This window comes from Suncus etruscus, chromosome 1 (assembly GCF_024139225.1).
Source record: "Suncus etruscus isolate mSunEtr1 chromosome 1, mSunEtr1.pri.cur, whole genome shotgun sequence".
In the NCBI taxonomy this organism is placed as follows: Eukaryota; Metazoa; Chordata; class Mammalia; order Eulipotyphla; family Soricidae; genus Suncus; species Suncus etruscus.
In genome coordinates, this window is record NC_064848.1 from 166,144,646 (window position 1) to 166,162,683 (window position 18,038).

General features: G+C 55.0%; 1 protein-coding gene across 1 annotated transcript in view; it reads right to left on the bottom strand.

Annotated features, from left to right (window-relative positions):
- MYO18A (myosin XVIIIA) overlaps positions 1–18,038 on the bottom strand; it is a 120,928-nt gene that overhangs the window by 12,367 nt on the left and 90,523 nt on the right. The window contains 18 exon segments of the mRNA XM_049789422.1: positions 38–223; positions 4,171–4,308; positions 4,724–4,807; positions 4,984–5,100; positions 6,369–6,482; positions 7,006–7,152; positions 7,365–7,469; positions 8,130–8,240; positions 8,801–9,001; positions 9,084–9,207; positions 11,064–11,218; positions 11,441–11,568; positions 11,920–12,031; positions 12,200–12,319; positions 12,442–12,531; positions 12,831–12,974; positions 13,633–13,761; positions 16,200–16,265. Of these exon segments, the coding sequence (XP_049645379.1) occupies positions 38–223; positions 4,171–4,308; positions 4,724–4,807; positions 4,984–5,100; positions 6,369–6,482; positions 7,006–7,152; positions 7,365–7,469; positions 8,130–8,240; positions 8,801–9,001; positions 9,084–9,207; positions 11,064–11,218; positions 11,441–11,568; positions 11,920–12,031; positions 12,200–12,319; positions 12,442–12,531; positions 12,831–12,974; positions 13,633–13,761; positions 16,200–16,265 (2,271 nt within the window).

Below are 18,038 nucleotides of genomic sequence, written 5' to 3' on the forward strand. Positions count from 1 at the left end.
TGTTCTGAGGACTCAGGTCCCGTGGCAGGGTCTTTACCAGCTCATGCTTCTTGCGGCTAGCCTCGGTCTCTTTTCTGGCCAGCTCGCCCATCTCTTCCTTGGTGTCCCGGAGCTGCCTCTGGAGCCGTTTGTTTTGTTCCTTCTCTCGGTTCTCAGCAGCAGTGCGCTGGTCCCGCTCCTCGGTCAGCTTCTCCATGTTTTCCTTGAGTCGACTGGCCAGGCCCTGAACAGGGTAGTAGGGAAGAATCCCATCAACAAGCCAGGAGGGGTGTCAGGGCTCTGGGATGGAGCTGGCTCACTCTCGTTGATTCTGTGGGGGAAATGACTGAACCCACAGGCAGCTTCATGGGCTTCTTTGTAAAATGGGGAGAATATCTATTCCCTCAATGATTAAATTTATTTATTTTTGTGTGTGTTTTTGTTTGTTTGTTTGGTTTGGTTTTTGGGCCACACCCGTTTGATGCTCAGGGGTTACTCCTGGCTAAGCGCTCAGAAATTGCCCCTGGTTTGGGGGGACCATATGGGACACCGGGGGATCGAACTGCGGTTGCGATCTTTCCTTGGCTAGCGCTTGCAAGGCAGACACCTTACCTCTAGCGCCACCTCGCCGGCCCCAATGATTAAATTTATTTTATTTCTTTATACTTTAGTTTGGGGGCATACCCAGCAATAATCAGGGCTCTGTGCTCAGGGATCGATCACTTCTGATGGTCTCAGGGGACCAAACGGGATATAAGAATTGAACCAGGTCAGCTGCACGTAAGGCAAATGCTTCACCTGCTGTAGCCTTGGTCTTTTCCCCTCATCTCCAAGAATTTTTTAAAACAGAAGCCAGAGAGAAAGCACAGCAGTAAGGCATTTGCCTTGCAAGCAGCCAACCCAGGATGGACGGTGCTTCGAATCCCGGCATCCCATATGGTCCCCTGAGCCTGCCAGGAGTGATTTCTGAGTGAAGAACTAGGAGTAACCCCTGAGTGCTGCCGAATGTGACCCAAAAACAAACAAACAAACAAATTTGGGGTCCGGAGAGGTGGCATGGAGGTGGGGCGTTTGCCTTGCATGCAGAAGGATGGTGGTTTGAATCCCGACATCCCATTTGGTTCCCCGAGCCTGCCAGAAGTGATTTCTTTTTTTTTTTTTTTTTTTTTTGGTTTTTGGGCCACACCCGGCGATGCTCAGGGGTTACTCCTGGCTTATCTGCTCAGAAATAGCTCCTGGCAGGCACAGGGGACCATGTGGAACGCCGGGATTTGAACCAACCACCTTGGGTCCTGGATCTGCTGCTTGCAAGGCAAACACCGCTGTGCTATCTCTCCGGCCCCAGAAGTGATTTCTGACCTAGAGCCAGGAGTAACCCTGAGTGCTGCTGGGTGTGACCCAAAAACCAAAAACAAAAAAACATTATGGGCCACTCTTGCAGTGCTGAGGATGGGGGAGTGAGGTGGCCCTCCCCAAAGGTGCTGGGCTCCCACAGTGTGATCCTCATGTTACAGTGCTTGGGCTAGTTGTACTGGTCCTCAGGGGCCACTGGGAATACACCTGAAAGTATTCAGGAAACGCTGAACTGAGGGATTACACATGAGACCTTGTACATGTTAAATATGTACTCTCACTTGAACTATTTCCTTGGCTGTGCCTTGCACATGGCCAACCTGGGATGGACCCAGGTTCGATTCCCGGCATCCCATATGGTTCCCCCAACCCTGCTAGAAGCACTTTCTTTTTTTTTTTTTTTTTTTTTTTTTTGGTTTTTGGGCCACACCCTGTGACGCTCAGGGGTTACTCCTGGCTATGCGCTCAGAAGTTGCTCCTGGCTTCTTGGGGGACCATATGGGGCGCCGGTGGATCGAACCGCGGTCCGTCCTAGGCTAGCGCAGGCAAGGCAGGCACCTTACCTCCAGCGCCACCGCCCGGCCCCTAGAAGCACTTTCTAAACACAGAGCCAGGAGTAACCCTGAGCGCCTGCCTCTTTTTCCAACCTGCTATCTGAGACGGAGAAGATGGCATCCTGGCTGGGGAGGTTGTAGTACAAAGGACTGGATATGTAGTATGGGGGATCCAGTTGGGAGTTAGGGGAATAAAAAGAGAAGAGATAGGGGCTGGAGTGATAGTACAGCAGGTATGGCATTTGCTTTGCATGGGACCAGCCTGGGTTTGATTCCTGACATCCCATATGGTTCCCTGAGCCTGCCAGGAGTGATTCCTGAGCACAGAGCCAGGAGTAACCTGAGCACTGCCAGATATAACCAAAAAAAGAGAGAGAGAGACAAAGAGAGAGAGACAGAGAGAGACAGAGAGAGAGACAGAGAGAGAGACAGAGAGAGAAGGGAAGAAATAAAGAGAAATGGAAATAGAGTTAAAGAATGAGGGGGCAGGGCCAGAGCGATGGCGCAGAGAGGTAAGGCATCTACCTTGCTGGCGCTAGCCTAGGATGTCCAAGGTTCAATTCCCCACATTCCATATGGTCCCCCAAGCCAGGAGCGATTTCTAAGTGCATAGTGAGGAGTAACCCCTGAGCATTACTGGGTGTGGCCCCCCAAAAACAAACAAAAAATAAAGAATGAAGAGGGGGCCCAGAAAGGTAGTAGCAAAGATAAGGCACTAGCTTTGTATGCAGTCAATCTAGGTTCAATCCCCTACTATCCCATAGGGTCCCCCAAGCCAATCAGGAGTGATTCCTGAGCCCAGAGTAGGAGTAAGCACTGAGAACTGCTGCATGTGGCCACAAAACAAAAACAAGTAAGAAGGAAGGGGCCAGAGAGATAGGGCACAGAGGTAGGGCATTTGTCTTGAATGCAGCCAATTCAGGACGAATGGTGGTTCTAATCCTGGCATCCCATATGGTCCCCCATGCCTGCCAGGAGTGATTTCTGAGCACAGAGCTAGGAGTAATCCCTGAGTGTCACCAGGTGTGACCCAAAACCCAATAAATAAATAAATAAATAAATACATAAATAATACATAAATAAAAAGAATAAAGAGAACTGAAGAGAAAGCTCAAAGTTCAGGGGCCAAAGAGAGTACACAGTGGGTAAGGTGCTTGCTTTACATGGGGCACACCCAGGGTTGATCCTCAATATCCTGTATGATCTCCCAGAACTACCAGGAGTGATTCCTGAATGAAAAGCCAGCAATAACCCGTGAGCATCGCTAGTGGGTGGCCCCAAACAAAACAAAAAGAGCTAGAGCACATATTCTGCACATGGAAGCTCTGGGCCAGCAATAACCCGTGAGCATCGCTAGTGGGTGGCCCCAAACAAAACAAAAAGAGCTAGAGCACATATTCTGCACATGGAAGCTCTGGGCCCAGAAGCCTACTAGAAATGACCTCCCACCCACTTGGGCTAGGACAGCCCTGGAGCATTGTGGGATGTGACCCCAACAAAATAAAGAATTACTAGAAGGAGGGGAATGGGTGGGGAAGAAGGAAGAAATGAGAGGCAGGTAAAAAACAAAAGGCAGAATAAGGGACCAGAGCCATAATAGAGCAAGTAGGACATTAGTTTCACATCCAGCCTACTTGGGCTCGAAATCCCTGGCTTCCCATAGAGTTCCTGAGTACCACAAGGGTACTGATTCCTGAGTGCAGAGTCAGGAGTAACCCCTGAGCATGACCAGGTGTGGCCCCCAAACAAAAACAAAACAAGAAAAGAAAGCAGAATAAGGTTGGGAGAGAAAATAAATACAGGGGGAAGAAAGAATGAGGCAAAATGCAGAGAGGAAGGGAACAGCAGAGCTGGGCAGAGAAAGAGTGAGGAGAACAGGGAAAGGAGAGGAGGCGGAGGTGAGCTGAGCAGACTTCAGCCCTCACAGAAGTGGCTCCATCCACTGCATATTTATGACCCTACCCGAGAGCCAGCGAGGGGGACAGGCGAGGGGGGAGCTCATGGTGGAGGAAAATATGAAGACGAAAAGCTAAGCTGCTCTGGTCCCTTGGCAGAAAGCAAGCACGGAAGCAGAATGTAAAGCAGGCAGGCTCACGGGTGCCCAGAGAGCGGGGCTGGGCGGGCGGAGGGAGCAGGCACCCGCAGTCAGCTGGCCTGGAAGCTTGGCAGAGGCCTCTGAGGAGCCAGCCGCCTGCCTGGTCCGGCTGGCTGAGCATGCGTGGTGCTCCCACTGCGGGGGCAGCCCTGCCCTGCTCACTGCGGGTCGGGAGAAGTGTGCACCCACCTCCAGTCTCTTCACTTGGGTCCTTTCAAACTCCAGGCGCGTCTCCAGCTCGCGAATCTTAGCTTCCTGCCGGCTCACCAGGGACTTGTCCACCATGGACTGTTCCAGGAACTCAACCTGACTCTGCAGGGCTTGTAGCTGAGGTAGAGGCAGGAAGAACAGAAAGGACTAAGTTGGGGGTAGTGAGAACAGCCTTCTGTGCCTGAGAGGGGAGAAGCAGGATCTTCAGGGAGATGAGAAGGCTGAGGGAGGAAGGGGTGCTGGGGAGACAGGAAGAGACACTCCCCAGCCTGGCCCAGAGCTGGCTCTGATTTTGTCCTCTGCAGAGGAAGGCGAGCACTAAGGACCAGAGAGGGGACAGAAACATGAAGGGCGACTGGAGCCGACAAGTCTGCTATGGTGACAAGTCTGACAAGCGCTTAGCCTGGTTCCTTGTACTAGCTTGCAGCTCTGGGGTTAATGATGTCAGAGAAGCCTGAGACAGCTCCTGAGCTTGGGAGTTTGTCCTCACACCCGGAACCCTCTCTCTACCAAGGGATATCTGGGTCCCCACCTTCTCCTGTAGCTCTTGCTTCTCTTTGTTAGCTTCTTCTAACTGTGCCTGGAGATCGTTCATCTGAGCCATGTCCCGGGAGGCCTAGGAAAGAAGTAGGGGCTGAGACAGGGCCCCCCACAACACCCAAATAGCTCCCTTTTCCCCAAAGCGAATGCCAGCACACGCAATCTCCCTCAAGGAATGGCCACACAGGGGACCTTCAGGAGGACAGGACCGTGTTTGCACACGTTGATGGAGGAGCACTCTTGACCCCGTACCTGAGCCACGGCCGCTTTGTGTTTCTTCATCAGCTCATTCATGTCCTCTTGATCCTCTTCCAATCGGTTCTGGATCTCGTTCTTCTCACGCTGAAGGCGGCTCGTCTGCTCCTCCAGCTGGACAGAGGCAAGGAGACCAGAGGGCATCAGGTCAGGTAAGCCTGGCCATTCATGCTACAGGTCCAGGCTCTCCCACGCCACCTCGAGTGGGCAGGGAGCAATGCTAAGGCCAGGTTGCCCACTAGGGCGGGTTCTGGATCAGGGGAGGAGTTGCAGATCCTGCTCTGGGTCAAGAGATAGGGCAGGGGATCCCTTTATGGTGCCAACAGGTCAAGGCTGAGTGATAGCAGCTTTCTGGCAGTTCCCAGAGGCTAAAGGAAAGGCAGAAAAGGTTTCACAGAGCAAATGCTCCAACTTCTTGGCACTGGCATCTTGATCCTAACCTGCAAACTCACAGCTCTTTTCAGCAGGGAAGGGCCCTTCTCCTGGCAGGATTCTCCCCTCCCCCCAAATCCCAAACCCCCACCCAAGCTGTCCAGTGAGGCCCTCCTGGGGGGAGGGGGGAGACAGCCAACAGCAGCTTCAGGAAATGAATGAATCTATTAGCCTCTAATTCCCAAACAAAATGACTGCGTTGGCTCCTTCTCTGCCCCATCCATCTTGTTACCAGGCTGTGGGGAGCTGGGGAAGCCTCTGCCAAGAAATTTATTAACTCGGATTTAAATAAAATGGTAATTTTATAACAGCCTTTTTTAACACAATTAAGGAATTTGAATTACTCACCTGAAAACTGCTGAGGAGCACAAATGTCATGGGGATAAATCAAGCCTGAGAGATGGGCACCTCTCAAGAAGCTAGTAACCAGCTGAGGCAGTTGGGGAAGCCACCACGGAACCCAGAATGAAGCCTGCGCCTGCCCGGGTCCCATTCCCTGCCAGCCCCAGGCCGAGGCTCCACATGCCCGGCTTGAACTCTCCGATGCCAGGGCCGTGGGAGCGGTGGGGAATTAAAAGGAGGCATTAAATAAGAGCTCTAATTAGCTGCCGCCTGGGCTGTCAGTGGGCTGGCCTGGAAGGGGAGGGCAGGGGAGCCATCCCTGCCTCTTATCGGCGCTTCTGCTAATCTCCAGGCACCTGTTTACATCCCTTGGCCACATTAGCGGCCTTTATTTATGGCAATGCGGCCTGCGGCCAAGCTCCCACAGGCAGGTGGTTAAACAGGGAGATGGTCCCATCTGGGCTGGCTTCTTCATCCCCCTGGCCCCCTCCTGGCCTCTGCTGGAACTCGTGGAGAACGACAAGGGGGTGGGGGGGAAACGCTGCTTCCAGGCAGGAAGTCCCAGCGCTAAGAGGCCTAGCCCCACCCCCTCACACCCGGCTTCTCACCGCTGTCTTGGCTTTGGCGATGTCGTCAATCTGCAGGTGCAGGTCTTCAATCTCCACCTCCATGGCCTTCCGAGCTTTCACGGCCGCTGCACAAGTGAACTCTGACTCCTCCAGCTGCACAGGCCCAGCCCACCCCAGAGGAGAGCGGTCAGTGTAGGCAGCTGAGAGGGAGTTGGCAGACTTTGAGATGGGGTGGGACTGAGAGCATGGGGCTGCTCGCGTGGGCACCTGTTTCCATGCCAGGGACAATGGTACTGGGGGCCACAGCTCCCTTTATTGGAGCTGGTACTTGTGTTGGGCTCATGCATACCCTGCAGAGTAGGGCTGTAACTTCTCTAGAACAACTGAGGACTCAATGGAACTGCATGCTGGGGTGCTGGACCCCAAACCTCTGGAAGCAGCCAGGACCCAATCCCCACCTATGGAAGGTACCTGGTTCTTTTTCGTTTGTTTGTTTCGGTTTTTGGGTCACACCCAGTAGTGCTCAGGGGTTACTCCTGACTCTGCACTCAAGAATCGCTCCTGGCAGGTTTGAGGGATTATATGGGATGCCAGGAATCGAACTATCATCAGTCCTGGATTGGCCTCATGCAAGGCAAATGCCCTACTGCTGTGCTATCTCTCCCGCCCCAGGTACCTGGTTCTTGAGCTGAGCGATCTCCCGCTTGCTGGGCGCATTGTTCTTCAGGTGGTCCAGCATGATCTGGGCGTCGGCCAGCAGGGCCTTGGTGCGCTTTAGGTCCTTTCGGAGCCGCTTCTCTGACTCAAAGTCTCTCTGGTTCACCTGGATGCATGCCAGAAATCAGTGCTCCCCTCCTGCTCTCCAAGCCTGCTCCTCCCCCGGAACTCACTTCCAGAGACCCTCTAGTCTTGGAAGTGCTGAGATCATTTTTGGGTGCACAATATCTGAGACCAGCCCCACAGGGATGAGCCCTACTGAGTCTCCCATGCCCTGTGGTCCCTGTTCAGCGCCTGCCCACAGCTGTGCTGGCTCACCTGGTCGCTGAGCAGGCCGAGTTTGCTCTCCAGCTCCCGCTTCTCCCGCAGCACCTTTTGCTTCTCCTCATACTCTTCCTCCAGCTGCACTTCCATCTGCTTCAACTGCAGTACCAGGGACAAAGGGGTCCCCTCAGAACCTGCTTGCCAGTCTGTTGCTGTCCCTTATGGGGTGCTCACATCAGAAAGGCTGCAGGGCAGAGGCAAGCATGGACGAGCACACAGAGGTCAAAGCCTGGACCTGAACTTTCTAAGGTTCTAGACCAGTACGGAGGGAGGGGTTGGGAAGGATGACCATGTAAATCACCTACCTGAGCTCGAGGGGAGCTGCTCATTCCAAAGAGGTAGTGAGCAGATGGCACAGGGGGCCCAGAGAGCAGAGACGTGATTGCTCAGGGACCTGGGCTCGTGCACAGATGCAAGTGCATCCATCACAGACAGTACCCAGGACCCGGCGGAGAGCTTTAGTCTCCCAAACAGTAAGGGAAGGGAATGTGGCCCAAGGAGGGAAACTAAAGCACTGGCTTCAAAGAGCAGGGAGGGGTTGAAGGGAGTCACAACTTAGCATACATGCACATGTTTTGCACTCTGGAGGCCCAGATTCCAGCTCCAACACCTTGTGGTTCTCTGAGCACCACTTGGGAGCAAGCCTTGAGCACAGCATGAGGAGTCCCGCCGTATGTGGCTTCAAAAACAAAACTAAAAAAGTAAATAAAAACTGAACAGACCCAGTGTCTCAACTGAAGAGCTCAGTAACTGCCTCACCTTCTTCTGACAAGACTGCCGGGCCTCCTCCACCTCCTCATCCCTGCTCTCCATCTCCTTGGAATGTGTCTGTCTCATTCGTTCCATCTCCATCTCCAGTCGCAGCTTGGCCTGGTGGGGTGGGAAGCAGACATGGGATTCCCTTTCCAGCAGCACCCTGACCCTTGACCCTATGCCCTGATGGGTGATTCTCTCCAGGCTCAGCAACAGAGAATATCTCTGCCACTGCTCCCTTCTGCTTTGGAGCCATCTTGTTGCAGGGCAGCCAGCTTTCCCCAGGAAGTGGAACCCCTTATTGAGCATCTGGCACAGGCCTAGACAAAGGCTTCTGGGAGAGCCAGGGAGCAAATCCTGCAGCTTTTCCTCTTGCACTCCAAGCTCTAGATCCCTGAAATGCTGAAACAGGGGCCTCATGGGTGGTTGAGGAAACTTATGACTTCCAGCCACTGTGCATCCCGAGCCCCTCACCAGAGTGCTCAATGGAGATTTGTTTTCTAGGAAAGCTGCCCAGAAGCTTAATTACCTCCCCACTGTGGCTGGCATGGATCAGGTGCTCACTCAACCATTTGTGGGCAAGTGAATGAAGGACTACGAATGGCCCTGGATCAGCAGTGGGGACAATGGGGCCTCCTTGCAGACAGTATTCTTCCCAGGGCCCAGCCCCCTCGTACCTGTTCCAGCATCTGGATGGTCCCTGCCTGCTCATCCAGCTCCTCTTCTTGGTCCTTCACCTTGGCTTCCAGGTCACGGAGCTGCTTCTTGACCTTGGCCAGAGATGCCTCATCCTTGGACTCTTGAGAAGAAATGTCCTGGAGCTCAGCCTCCAAGGAGACAACCTTCTGGGTGAATCCTGCCAGGTCCATGTCTTTTTCCTGGAGCAAAAGAGAAGCAGCTGGTTCTGGTCTGTTCCTGGCCTGTGAGGAGCAGGATGAGGGCACAGGCAGCCCCACACACCTCCAGCTGCTGCTTCAGGCTGAAAGCCTCGGCCAGGAGCATGTCCTTTTCCCGCTGCAGCTTCTCTCGCTGCAGCTTTTCTCGCTGAGTCTCCTCATGTGCCTGTGAGAGCTCACTGTCGAACCTGGGGGTGGGGGATCCCCATTACATGTGGCAAGAGTCTGGGTCTCCAGGACCCAGAGGCTGCCAGTAATAGGGGCAGGACAGGGCAGAGTGGGGGCTAAGACTGCCTGAACCTGGGGCCAGGGTGACTGAGGAAAGTGGGATAGGGGGAACTTCCACTCAAAGAGAAGGTCCCAGGAGTCCTTTTACCATGTGAGCCCAGAGGAACTCCAAGGATAGAGTGAGAATACAGTGGGTAAAGCACTTGCCTTGCATTCAGCTAACTTGGACTTGATCCCCAGCACTACATAAGATCCCCTCAGCCCTGCCAGGGGTCATTATAGAGCACAAAGCCAGATAAACTCTGAGTACAAACAGCCAGGTATGGTCCAACTCTTGTCCCAAAAGACAAGGACCCTAAAACTGCTCCTAGAGAGGAGGTAGGCAGACTGCTTATGTTTCCACTCCTATGGGGCAAGTCTGAGGGTGGCAGGAGTGCAGAGTGGTCATTGGTGAGGATGTTCTGTCTCATACATTGAGGGTGGAGGTTAATGAGAGCCCTGGGGTCACTCTTGGCAATACTCAACCAACTAGACTGAATGGCTGGTTCAGGACTGGGACCAAAGGACCTAGTGCCACTCCTAGGACCACCCCAAAGGTGCTCAGAGAGATAGAGCTTGGGTCCGAGTGCTAGCAGGCTTGAGCCCCTGATCACCAGGCTCTTTCTCCTTTCCCATTCACTTTTTCTCCAGGGACCATGTGAGGTATGAGAAGGAGCTGCAGGCTCTGACTCCCACCTCTGGCACCCCACCAGCTGTACCCATATCACCTCCACAGGGTCACCCTGCACAGGGCCAGTAAACCAGCCATCCCAGAGACCATAACAGCAGCATGCTGCAGCAGGCGCATGGTCCTGGGTCCTCATGGTCCTCTCCTCATACAGAGCATGAGTGCTCCCACGTGATTCCCAGCCCTAGCCTTCTACTTCCCGCCCAGTGACAGAAATAAGGAGCGAATTGCTGAAATTCCTCTTAGCACCTACCCTGAAAAGCTAATCAGGTTTCTGTCGAAAATTGAACAGTCCCCCCATCTCCACCCCAGAAAAAAAAAAAAAAAAAAGAAAACTCCAGCAGCTGAAACCTAATAAGCTGCCCGGCAGGGAGTACGACAAGTAGGACGAGGCACTGCTGTCGGGGTGCTGGGAACTGGGGGCCTGCTGAGGGTGCTAAGAGGAAAGTCGGGGTAAAGATAAAAAGGGGATGCAGTAAGAATGAGTGAGCTCATTCCTGGCGGGGCTGCTGGAGCCAGGCAGCTGAGGGCCACTGGGCAGCTCCTTGATCCCCTCTGCCCCTTCACCCAGGCCACTGGCATTGCCACTGAGCACCCTCCTGCGTGGGGAAACAGGGTTGGAAGCCCGCTCCCAGGGGCACCCCACTGTTTCTAGAGTGTGCAGGTTCCTCAGTACTGCTAATAAAGGCGTCCCAGCCCCAACCCCAGCCAGGGAAATTAATTTAGATTGGATTTTCTCCTGCGAGGGCGCCCCTCCCCGGCATCATTACCATAATGAGATGGAAGTGGCACGGTGGTTTAACAACATTAGTCAGGAAGAGTGTGCGTAGCTGGGCAGAGGGAGATGGGGGTGCGGGCTGGGGGGCTGGGCGGGGCCTCCTATGTGGGGCCAATCTGATGCCAGCCTCACTGGGCCCAGGCCAGGGGGACAGGTTGATATTGCAGGGCGCACTCTGGTGGGGAGGGGGACACAAGTGCAATGGGGATGGCACCAGACTGCTCCTCGGAGGCAAGGAGTGAGCCCCCCCCAACCACCCGTTTGTCCCTCAGGACAGGGCGCCCTGCTCTCCTTGGGGATCTCCCACCCACCTCCTCTGCTTCTTCTCCAGCTCATGGTTGCGGACCTGCTGGCCCTCCAGGTGCAGCTTGGTGTCCTGCAGCTCAGCCGTCAGCCGCTGGCATTTCTTCTTGAGCTGCTGCAGTGCCCGCTGGCTCTCCTCACTGTCTGCCTGCAGGTCCCCAAGCTGGGCAGAGGAGGAGTATGGGTCAGCAGCCAGAGGAACCCCAAGGTGGGGTGAAGATGAGGAGGAAGTGGGGGAGTGAGGGAAAGGAAGTGTCGAGGTGTTCAGGGACCCAACCACTATGAGCCTGTCCCTGGATCCGTCCCTCCTCTGTGCTCTTGGGGTGTTTCCTCTGGCCAGGTTCCAAGCCCTCCCTATCCTCCAAGCCCCCTTTGCCAGGCTCACCCGCCTTTCCAACTGCCTCTTGCTCTGCTGCTCCACCTCCAGCTTGTCCTCAAACTCCTGCTGGAGCCGCTTCTTGGTGAAGTCCACTTCCCGCACTGCTCGCTCATACTTCAGCCGCCACTCGCCCCCTGTGGGGTAGGGGTGCATCATGGGGACCTGAGTTGCTGAGGCCTGCACCCTCAGGGGGAGTGCAGAGGAAGAAGGATGGGGTAGAAAGGGACATAGCCAGTGTCAGGGTCTAGAAGGTGGAAGGTGTCCATCCTAACCCCTGTTATAGGTGCAGCCCTCTCCTCAGGAACTGCTGGACCAGGATCTCAAAGGCAGCCAGGAACACAGTTGGAGAGTGTCCCTGAGAACCCACTACAGTGATGAGCACTCTCAGTCCTGCTGACTTGCCTGGCTTTATAAGAATGCTAGAGAATGGGTGGGCCTAGACCAGGACTGAGCGGGTAACACTGCTCCTTGGGCCACAAACCCACCTGTGTCGTCATCATCCACTTCCCCATTGATCTCAGCTGCCCGGATGAGACGCGCCTCCATCACCTCCATCTCCATCACCTCCATCTGCTTTTTCAGTGCATCATATTGGGTCTGTAAAAGAGGCATCGTGAGGAGTGCCCTTCAGCCCCTGAAGTATCCACACATATATGCTCTTAAGCCTTTTCAGGGCAGACAGATGGCAGAGACGTAGTCATCTTCAGGGAAAGGAGCCGGGCAGCAGTGTGTAACAGGGCTGTCCACACCCAGTCCAGCCCTCACCTGCAGCTCCTTCATCTCCTTCTCAGCTCGGATCCGCTCGGCGGTCTCGGCGTCCAGCAGCTGCGAGGCGGACTCTCCCGTGTTACGTTCATCTGTCAGCTCCGATGTCAGCTCTGAGATCTGGGGGGAGGGGGAAATTGCCACCCATTGAAGTGCCTCCTCACTCAGGTGGAATGCGAGCGGGGTGGGGGTGCAGGGTTCTGGTCACCTGGGAAGCCACAGGTCTGTCTGGTGTCACTCACCCGGGTTTCCAGCCGGTCACTGTTGAGCCGAAGCTCGTTTCGTTCCTTCTCGACCTTCTCAAGCTTGTTCTTCAGCTGCTGGATCTCCTCCTGGAGTGCAAGAAGAGGCACAAATTATGCCTGAAGAACTGCAAGGGGCAGGGACCCAGGATTGGAAACCATGGGGTGCTGAAAGCTGATGAAACTGGAGACAGGATGCAAAGCTCCTTCCCCACACCTCAGCACAGATACTGGAGAAGCTGAGCCTGGAGACTGCCCATGGACTGGGTCAGCACCTCAGAGAAGGCCTTCTGGACCAAAGAGTGGTGGCGTGGGGACCCCACCAAGAAAGCAGGGCTTGAACTCGGGTCCTTCCTGCCCCACCATGGCACCCACCACATTATACGTACGTCTTTGTTCCGGATCTGCTCCTCGGACAACTGAACCTCAATGAGGGGCCGCACAGTGGTGAAGAGCTTCCACCAGGGCCAGTCCTTGACACCTTTATTCTTCTTGATATTCTTCTGCACACAGCGGATGGCTAGATCCTGGATCTAAGTTGGGGGGCAGGGATGGGCACTGAGTCCCACAGGACTAGTGGTGCCCTTGTCAGGGGCCCCCACTTGGAGGACAAAGGCCTGGGCTCTGGCTGTGGGTTCCAACCCATCACTTCCCGGGCTGCCTGGACCCCCTTCCTGCCTTCATCCCTCTGAGAGTGGGGGGGCGGGGTGCCTGGCCCTGTTGTCATTAGGAATAATTTCATCTGCTTTATTTGCTGCCTGATTATTTCCAGCACCCTGGCCTAGATGTGCTATAAAACCTAATCTTGCTGAAACACAAGAGGCGGTGGTGCTAGCTGTTTTATGGACTTGCTAATAAGAAAAGGAGTCGCTGACACAGCTCCTTAATCTTCATGGAGCAGCCCGTGATCCGGAGCCCACCTTTACCCGGGTCCTGTTTCCTCCCGCCCCCATGTGCCTCCTACTAGGTCCACAGGGGCCCATGGCTGGGTGGGCACAAGGAGTTGGAGCCCTTACCCACCCTGGCCAAGAGCTGGAGCCCCTGGTTGTCCTATCCCGCCTTTCTCCCTATCCACAGTGTTAGGCCCAACCTTCCCTCCCCCAATTGTACATGCCTCTCCCAGAATTCCCAGGAATTCTCCTCTACCAGGTGGGGCGACGAGGAGGAATCCAGGGTGCCCCGGGACAGTACCTTTCTCTTCTTGAAGTGCTGTCGGGCCAGGTAGCCCCTGCAGGCAGCCTGGAACAGGGTGAGGTTCCTTCTGGTCTGCTCGTCCCGCTGTTCTTCCAGGCGCACCAGTGTGCCCGCGCGGAAAAACACCTGCAGAGAGGGGCTGATGAAGGTGGGAGACCAGGCCAAGGAGAGGAGTGGGTCAGAACTAGAACAGGAAGCCTGGGACCCCAGTGGGCCCCAGAACACAGCCCATGGTTTGAGCAGAGCCTGAAAATCCAATTGCCCAAAAGATCAGAGACAGTGAAGGAGCCAGAGACTGGGGCAGGCTGGGGTTGGAGGCGTGAAGGGGAAAAGGAAGGTGGGAGAGGAGCTTCAAAGGGATATGAGAGGGAAGGCACCTGGGCCAGGAGGAAACAAGGGCGCCACAGTGACTGTGACCCCCCAAGACTGTCCAAACCCCCTGTCCCACAGCTCCTGCAGAACCCAATCTCAGAGCCTGCAGTCTCTGCCACTGCAAGGGGGCAGTGCTGGAGGCTTGTGGGAAGCAGCAGGTGGGAGCAGAAGAGGGGAGGAGAGGGACAGTGGGGAGCCCCGCCCTTCCCCCACCCGCCTTGCTCAGTTTCATTTTGGGCTCCACTTTCATGTGCCAACACCCACCCCCACCCCCAGGTTTCATCTGCTGAAGAAGGGAGGGGGGATGTTGACTCAGTCAAGGACCTGTCATACAGGTTTGGGGGATAGAGGGCAGAGGAGCGGGCACCCCCACTCCCAGCCTTTCCTCTCTCACTTTTGTGCTCCGGCTTGGGACAGGCAGGTTTGCCCTGCTGAGGCAGGAGGAGGGGTGGGGAGAGTCAGGTGGAGAGAGAATCCTCCATGCAGACAAGGAGCCCCTAGCCCCTCTCCCTGCTTGCATGGGGGTGCAGAGAGAAGAGAGCAAGCCCAAGGGAACACTCAGGTACACGGAACCCGCAGGAAGGATGGGATGTTCTAAGGAAGCTTTGCTTGAGAGCAGAAATCCAGTTTCCTGGGGCTGCCAGAGAGCAAGGCTGCTCAGCCACCCCAAACTCAATGTGGGGCCGGGGACCCCGGGTGCATGGCCCCTCCAATGCGTGCTGCACCCTACACAAGCCCCAACTTCCCACTGTGTTTGAGCCCCCTGTGGTAGGGATTAACCAAATTCTTCTGAAGGGGTTAATAATGTAAGGGATCGGACAACCCACCAGTGAGATGGCATTTGGGAGATCAAAAAAAGCCCCAAAACTCAACGAGAAAAGATGGTTTAGGGATGAGAGCAGTGAGTCCCAGGAGATCTGCCCATTGTGGGGTGTGTCAGCACCTCCCCAAACACAGAGACTAATCTTACAGACCATTGCACAAGGCTCTCAGACCCCTAAATTCCTTGTCCTGGGGTGACTCCCCTCTTAAAGCACTATGACACCCCCACACCTCGCTCACCACTCAGTGAAAACTACAGCAGGGGAGCCCTGGTGGTTGGTTCACCTCTCCACCAGCTGCAAACAAAAGCCAATTCTGCCCAGACATGAGCATTGGTCTGTCTGCCTCGACAAGGCACCTGTGACAAACCCTAGTGATGGAAGGCAGCCGTTCAGCATACAGAGGCAGGAGTCCAGCAGGAGAGATGGGGAATAAAGTCTGGAGTTTAGAAAAAGTTGAGGAAATGGAGAAGAGAGGAGGGACAGAACAGAGAGAGAGAAACAGTGGGGACCAGAACAGGAAGAGGGTAGGAAGACAGATGCCAGAGAAAAAGGGGGAAACATAAGAAAACAGAAGCTGAAAACAAGGAAAAGAGGCCACAGCCCTGCCGAGAAAACAGGGGCTGCAGAGTGATAGGACCCCAGGCAACACAGCAATAGGACATGAGGTGGAGACCTGGAGAGCAGCTGATAGGGGAACCCCTGAGCCTCCAAGAGCAGAGCAGAGAGGAGAGAAGGTCCAGCACCCACCTCATCCTCACAGGCCCATGAGGCCCTGGGACCTGGATCTTTCCACTTCTGACAGAGGAACAGGTTTCCCCCACTCCCAACAGTTCCCCACTCAACCCATGAGCACAGCGTAGCCATGACCTGTTAAGTTTCCTGGTCTGGGAGATCAGGGTGAAGGGTGCCTGCCCCTGGGATGGCTGTTCACTGGCCTGGGTTGGCGGCAATGGCAGACAAGCATGGGGCGGACAGGCCTGCCCCGTGTTCACTCTATTCAGATGAGCAATGGGGCCTGGGCAGGCTTGCTCTCTGGTGAACTCGCCTCCTGCCTTCCTGCCCTCTTCTCCCTGCTGCCCACACTCTGCCTCAGGCCAAGGCAGCACCTGATTGTGGCACAGAACCAGCAGCTTCGCAGAGTGTAGAGTGGTAGTAAGATGAGTTTGGTGCAGACTAACCAAACCTCTAAGCCCTGGGTCCCAAGGCCTGAGAGTGACAGCTAAGAGCAAGACAGAGGGGTGGGAGCTGGGGTGAAGTAGGGGGATATAGAGGAGGTGTGCAGGAGGCAGTGGAGTTGGACAAAGAAGGGAGGAGAGTGAGAGACAGACAGACAGACAGACAGATACTGTCCCTGCAGGGACAACTCACCCGGCTTAGGCCCATGCAGCAACTGCTCTTCTCCAGGTCGAGGGACTCCAGCAGCTCCTCCACCGCCTGCAGGCAGAAGGAGGCGTGTCAGGTCCGCCCAGGGATTGCATGGCATGCCCGCTCCATTCTACCCCACCCTGGCACAGCCCATGGTTTCTTCCTGGGCACCCATAGGCTCAGGCACTGTGCTAGACTCAGAGCAGCAGAAGATGAGTGGCAAAGGTTCCTGGTTTCTGTGGAGAGGCACCAACTCTCACCAGGAGCCCCTGGGAGGCCTCCAGGAGGTGTTGCTGCAGGACCCAGTCTCCGAGTCCAAGAAGGACTAGCCAAAGCAGAGGAGAAAAAGGGCACTTGGGGTATTTGGGGCAAAGCATGGGCAAAGGTCCTGAGGGACACCCCAAGAGGACCCACTGCACAAATTTCATTGAGAGTAACTGGAGGGAGAGGCAGGAGTCTGAGCACTCAGCCCCTAGAGTTGAGATCTCATTTCTGAACCCCCTCCAACTTTCACTTCACAGGACCCCAGGGCATGAGGGGGGGCATGGATAAAGGATAACCCCCCAATATCTACTGCAGCAATTTTACTGATAGCTGAGCCTGCCTGCACCAAAGAAAAGAGAAACCCTCAAGGGCTGGATGAGGGAGGAAGAGGAGGAGAAAGGAGGCAGCGGAGGTTGCTGGGGCCCTTCATACCAGCAAACATGGCCACTCTCCCAGAAGGGGCCATAGGAGAAAGGGCTGGGATTGAACATACAGTGTTTGAGGCTCTCTATGGCACTCAGGTAGAGAATTCCAGAAAGCAGCTGTATAGAAATGTGTGTAATGCTCAGGAGACCTGAGCTGGAGGTGCTGCTTTGAGGCTATCCACAGATAAGAAGGAATGTGAAAGGGGTAGGAATGTGGGTACCCAGGAATGGGTTGAGGGTGAGGAAACACAAGAGTCAGGGAGAACCATCAGGAGAAGGAGACACTTACCAAAGGGGCCAGTGCAAGACGGGAAGGTCAGAGACACAGAACAAAGAGGGTCACAAAGACTAGGGGACCCCGGGAATGGCAGCAACAAGCTGAGCAAAGTTGAAAGGGCTGCTCAGAGCCGCACTGACAAGGACACTACATGCCTTTAGCTTGGCAACCAGGAGGGTTGGGGAGGCCAGTCACAGGCAGAGGGAAGATAAGGAGCAGACAGGAGACAGGAGTCTCCCTCAGAGCACTGTCGGGGATACCATTCCATAAGAAATACTGTTGCAGATGGGGAGAGGCAGGATGGACAGGAGGGGGTCATACTCCAGAGACATCACAGGGAAGGGTCTTCATGAGGAGCTGGACCTCCCACCCAGACAAGATAGGGGGTGCAGAGGAATGAAGAGTCAGAGGTGAAAAGGCAGAGATGGGGTGGGGCCTATTTTATTTGTGTCCAGAGCCAAGGTCACTGCTGGGAAGAGAAATGGGCAGGAAGGATGACAGATTGTGTATGAACCACAGGAGCTGGGATGAGAGGAAGAGTGAGGAACCTCACCAGTCCCTCCCAGGCCAATAGGGCTGGAGCCCATGAACCTGTAGGATTCATGCCCACATGCTATACCAGCTCCCACAGTATGGGAGCCAGAAATCCAACAGGGCAAATGCAGGGGACGGGGAACAGGTGTCAGAACATAGCCAGGAGTGCAAAGGGGCAAAGGCTGAGGGACCACAGGAGGGCCTCCTGCATGGAGGGTGAAGTGGGAAAGGCAGCCGAGATCAAAGGGAAGGGGTGGAGCAGAGAAAGCAGAGGGGTCCAGAAATGAGGTCGCAGTGGAGGAAGAGGCTGAGAAGCATTTTTAGGAGGCCCAGATGGGGCCA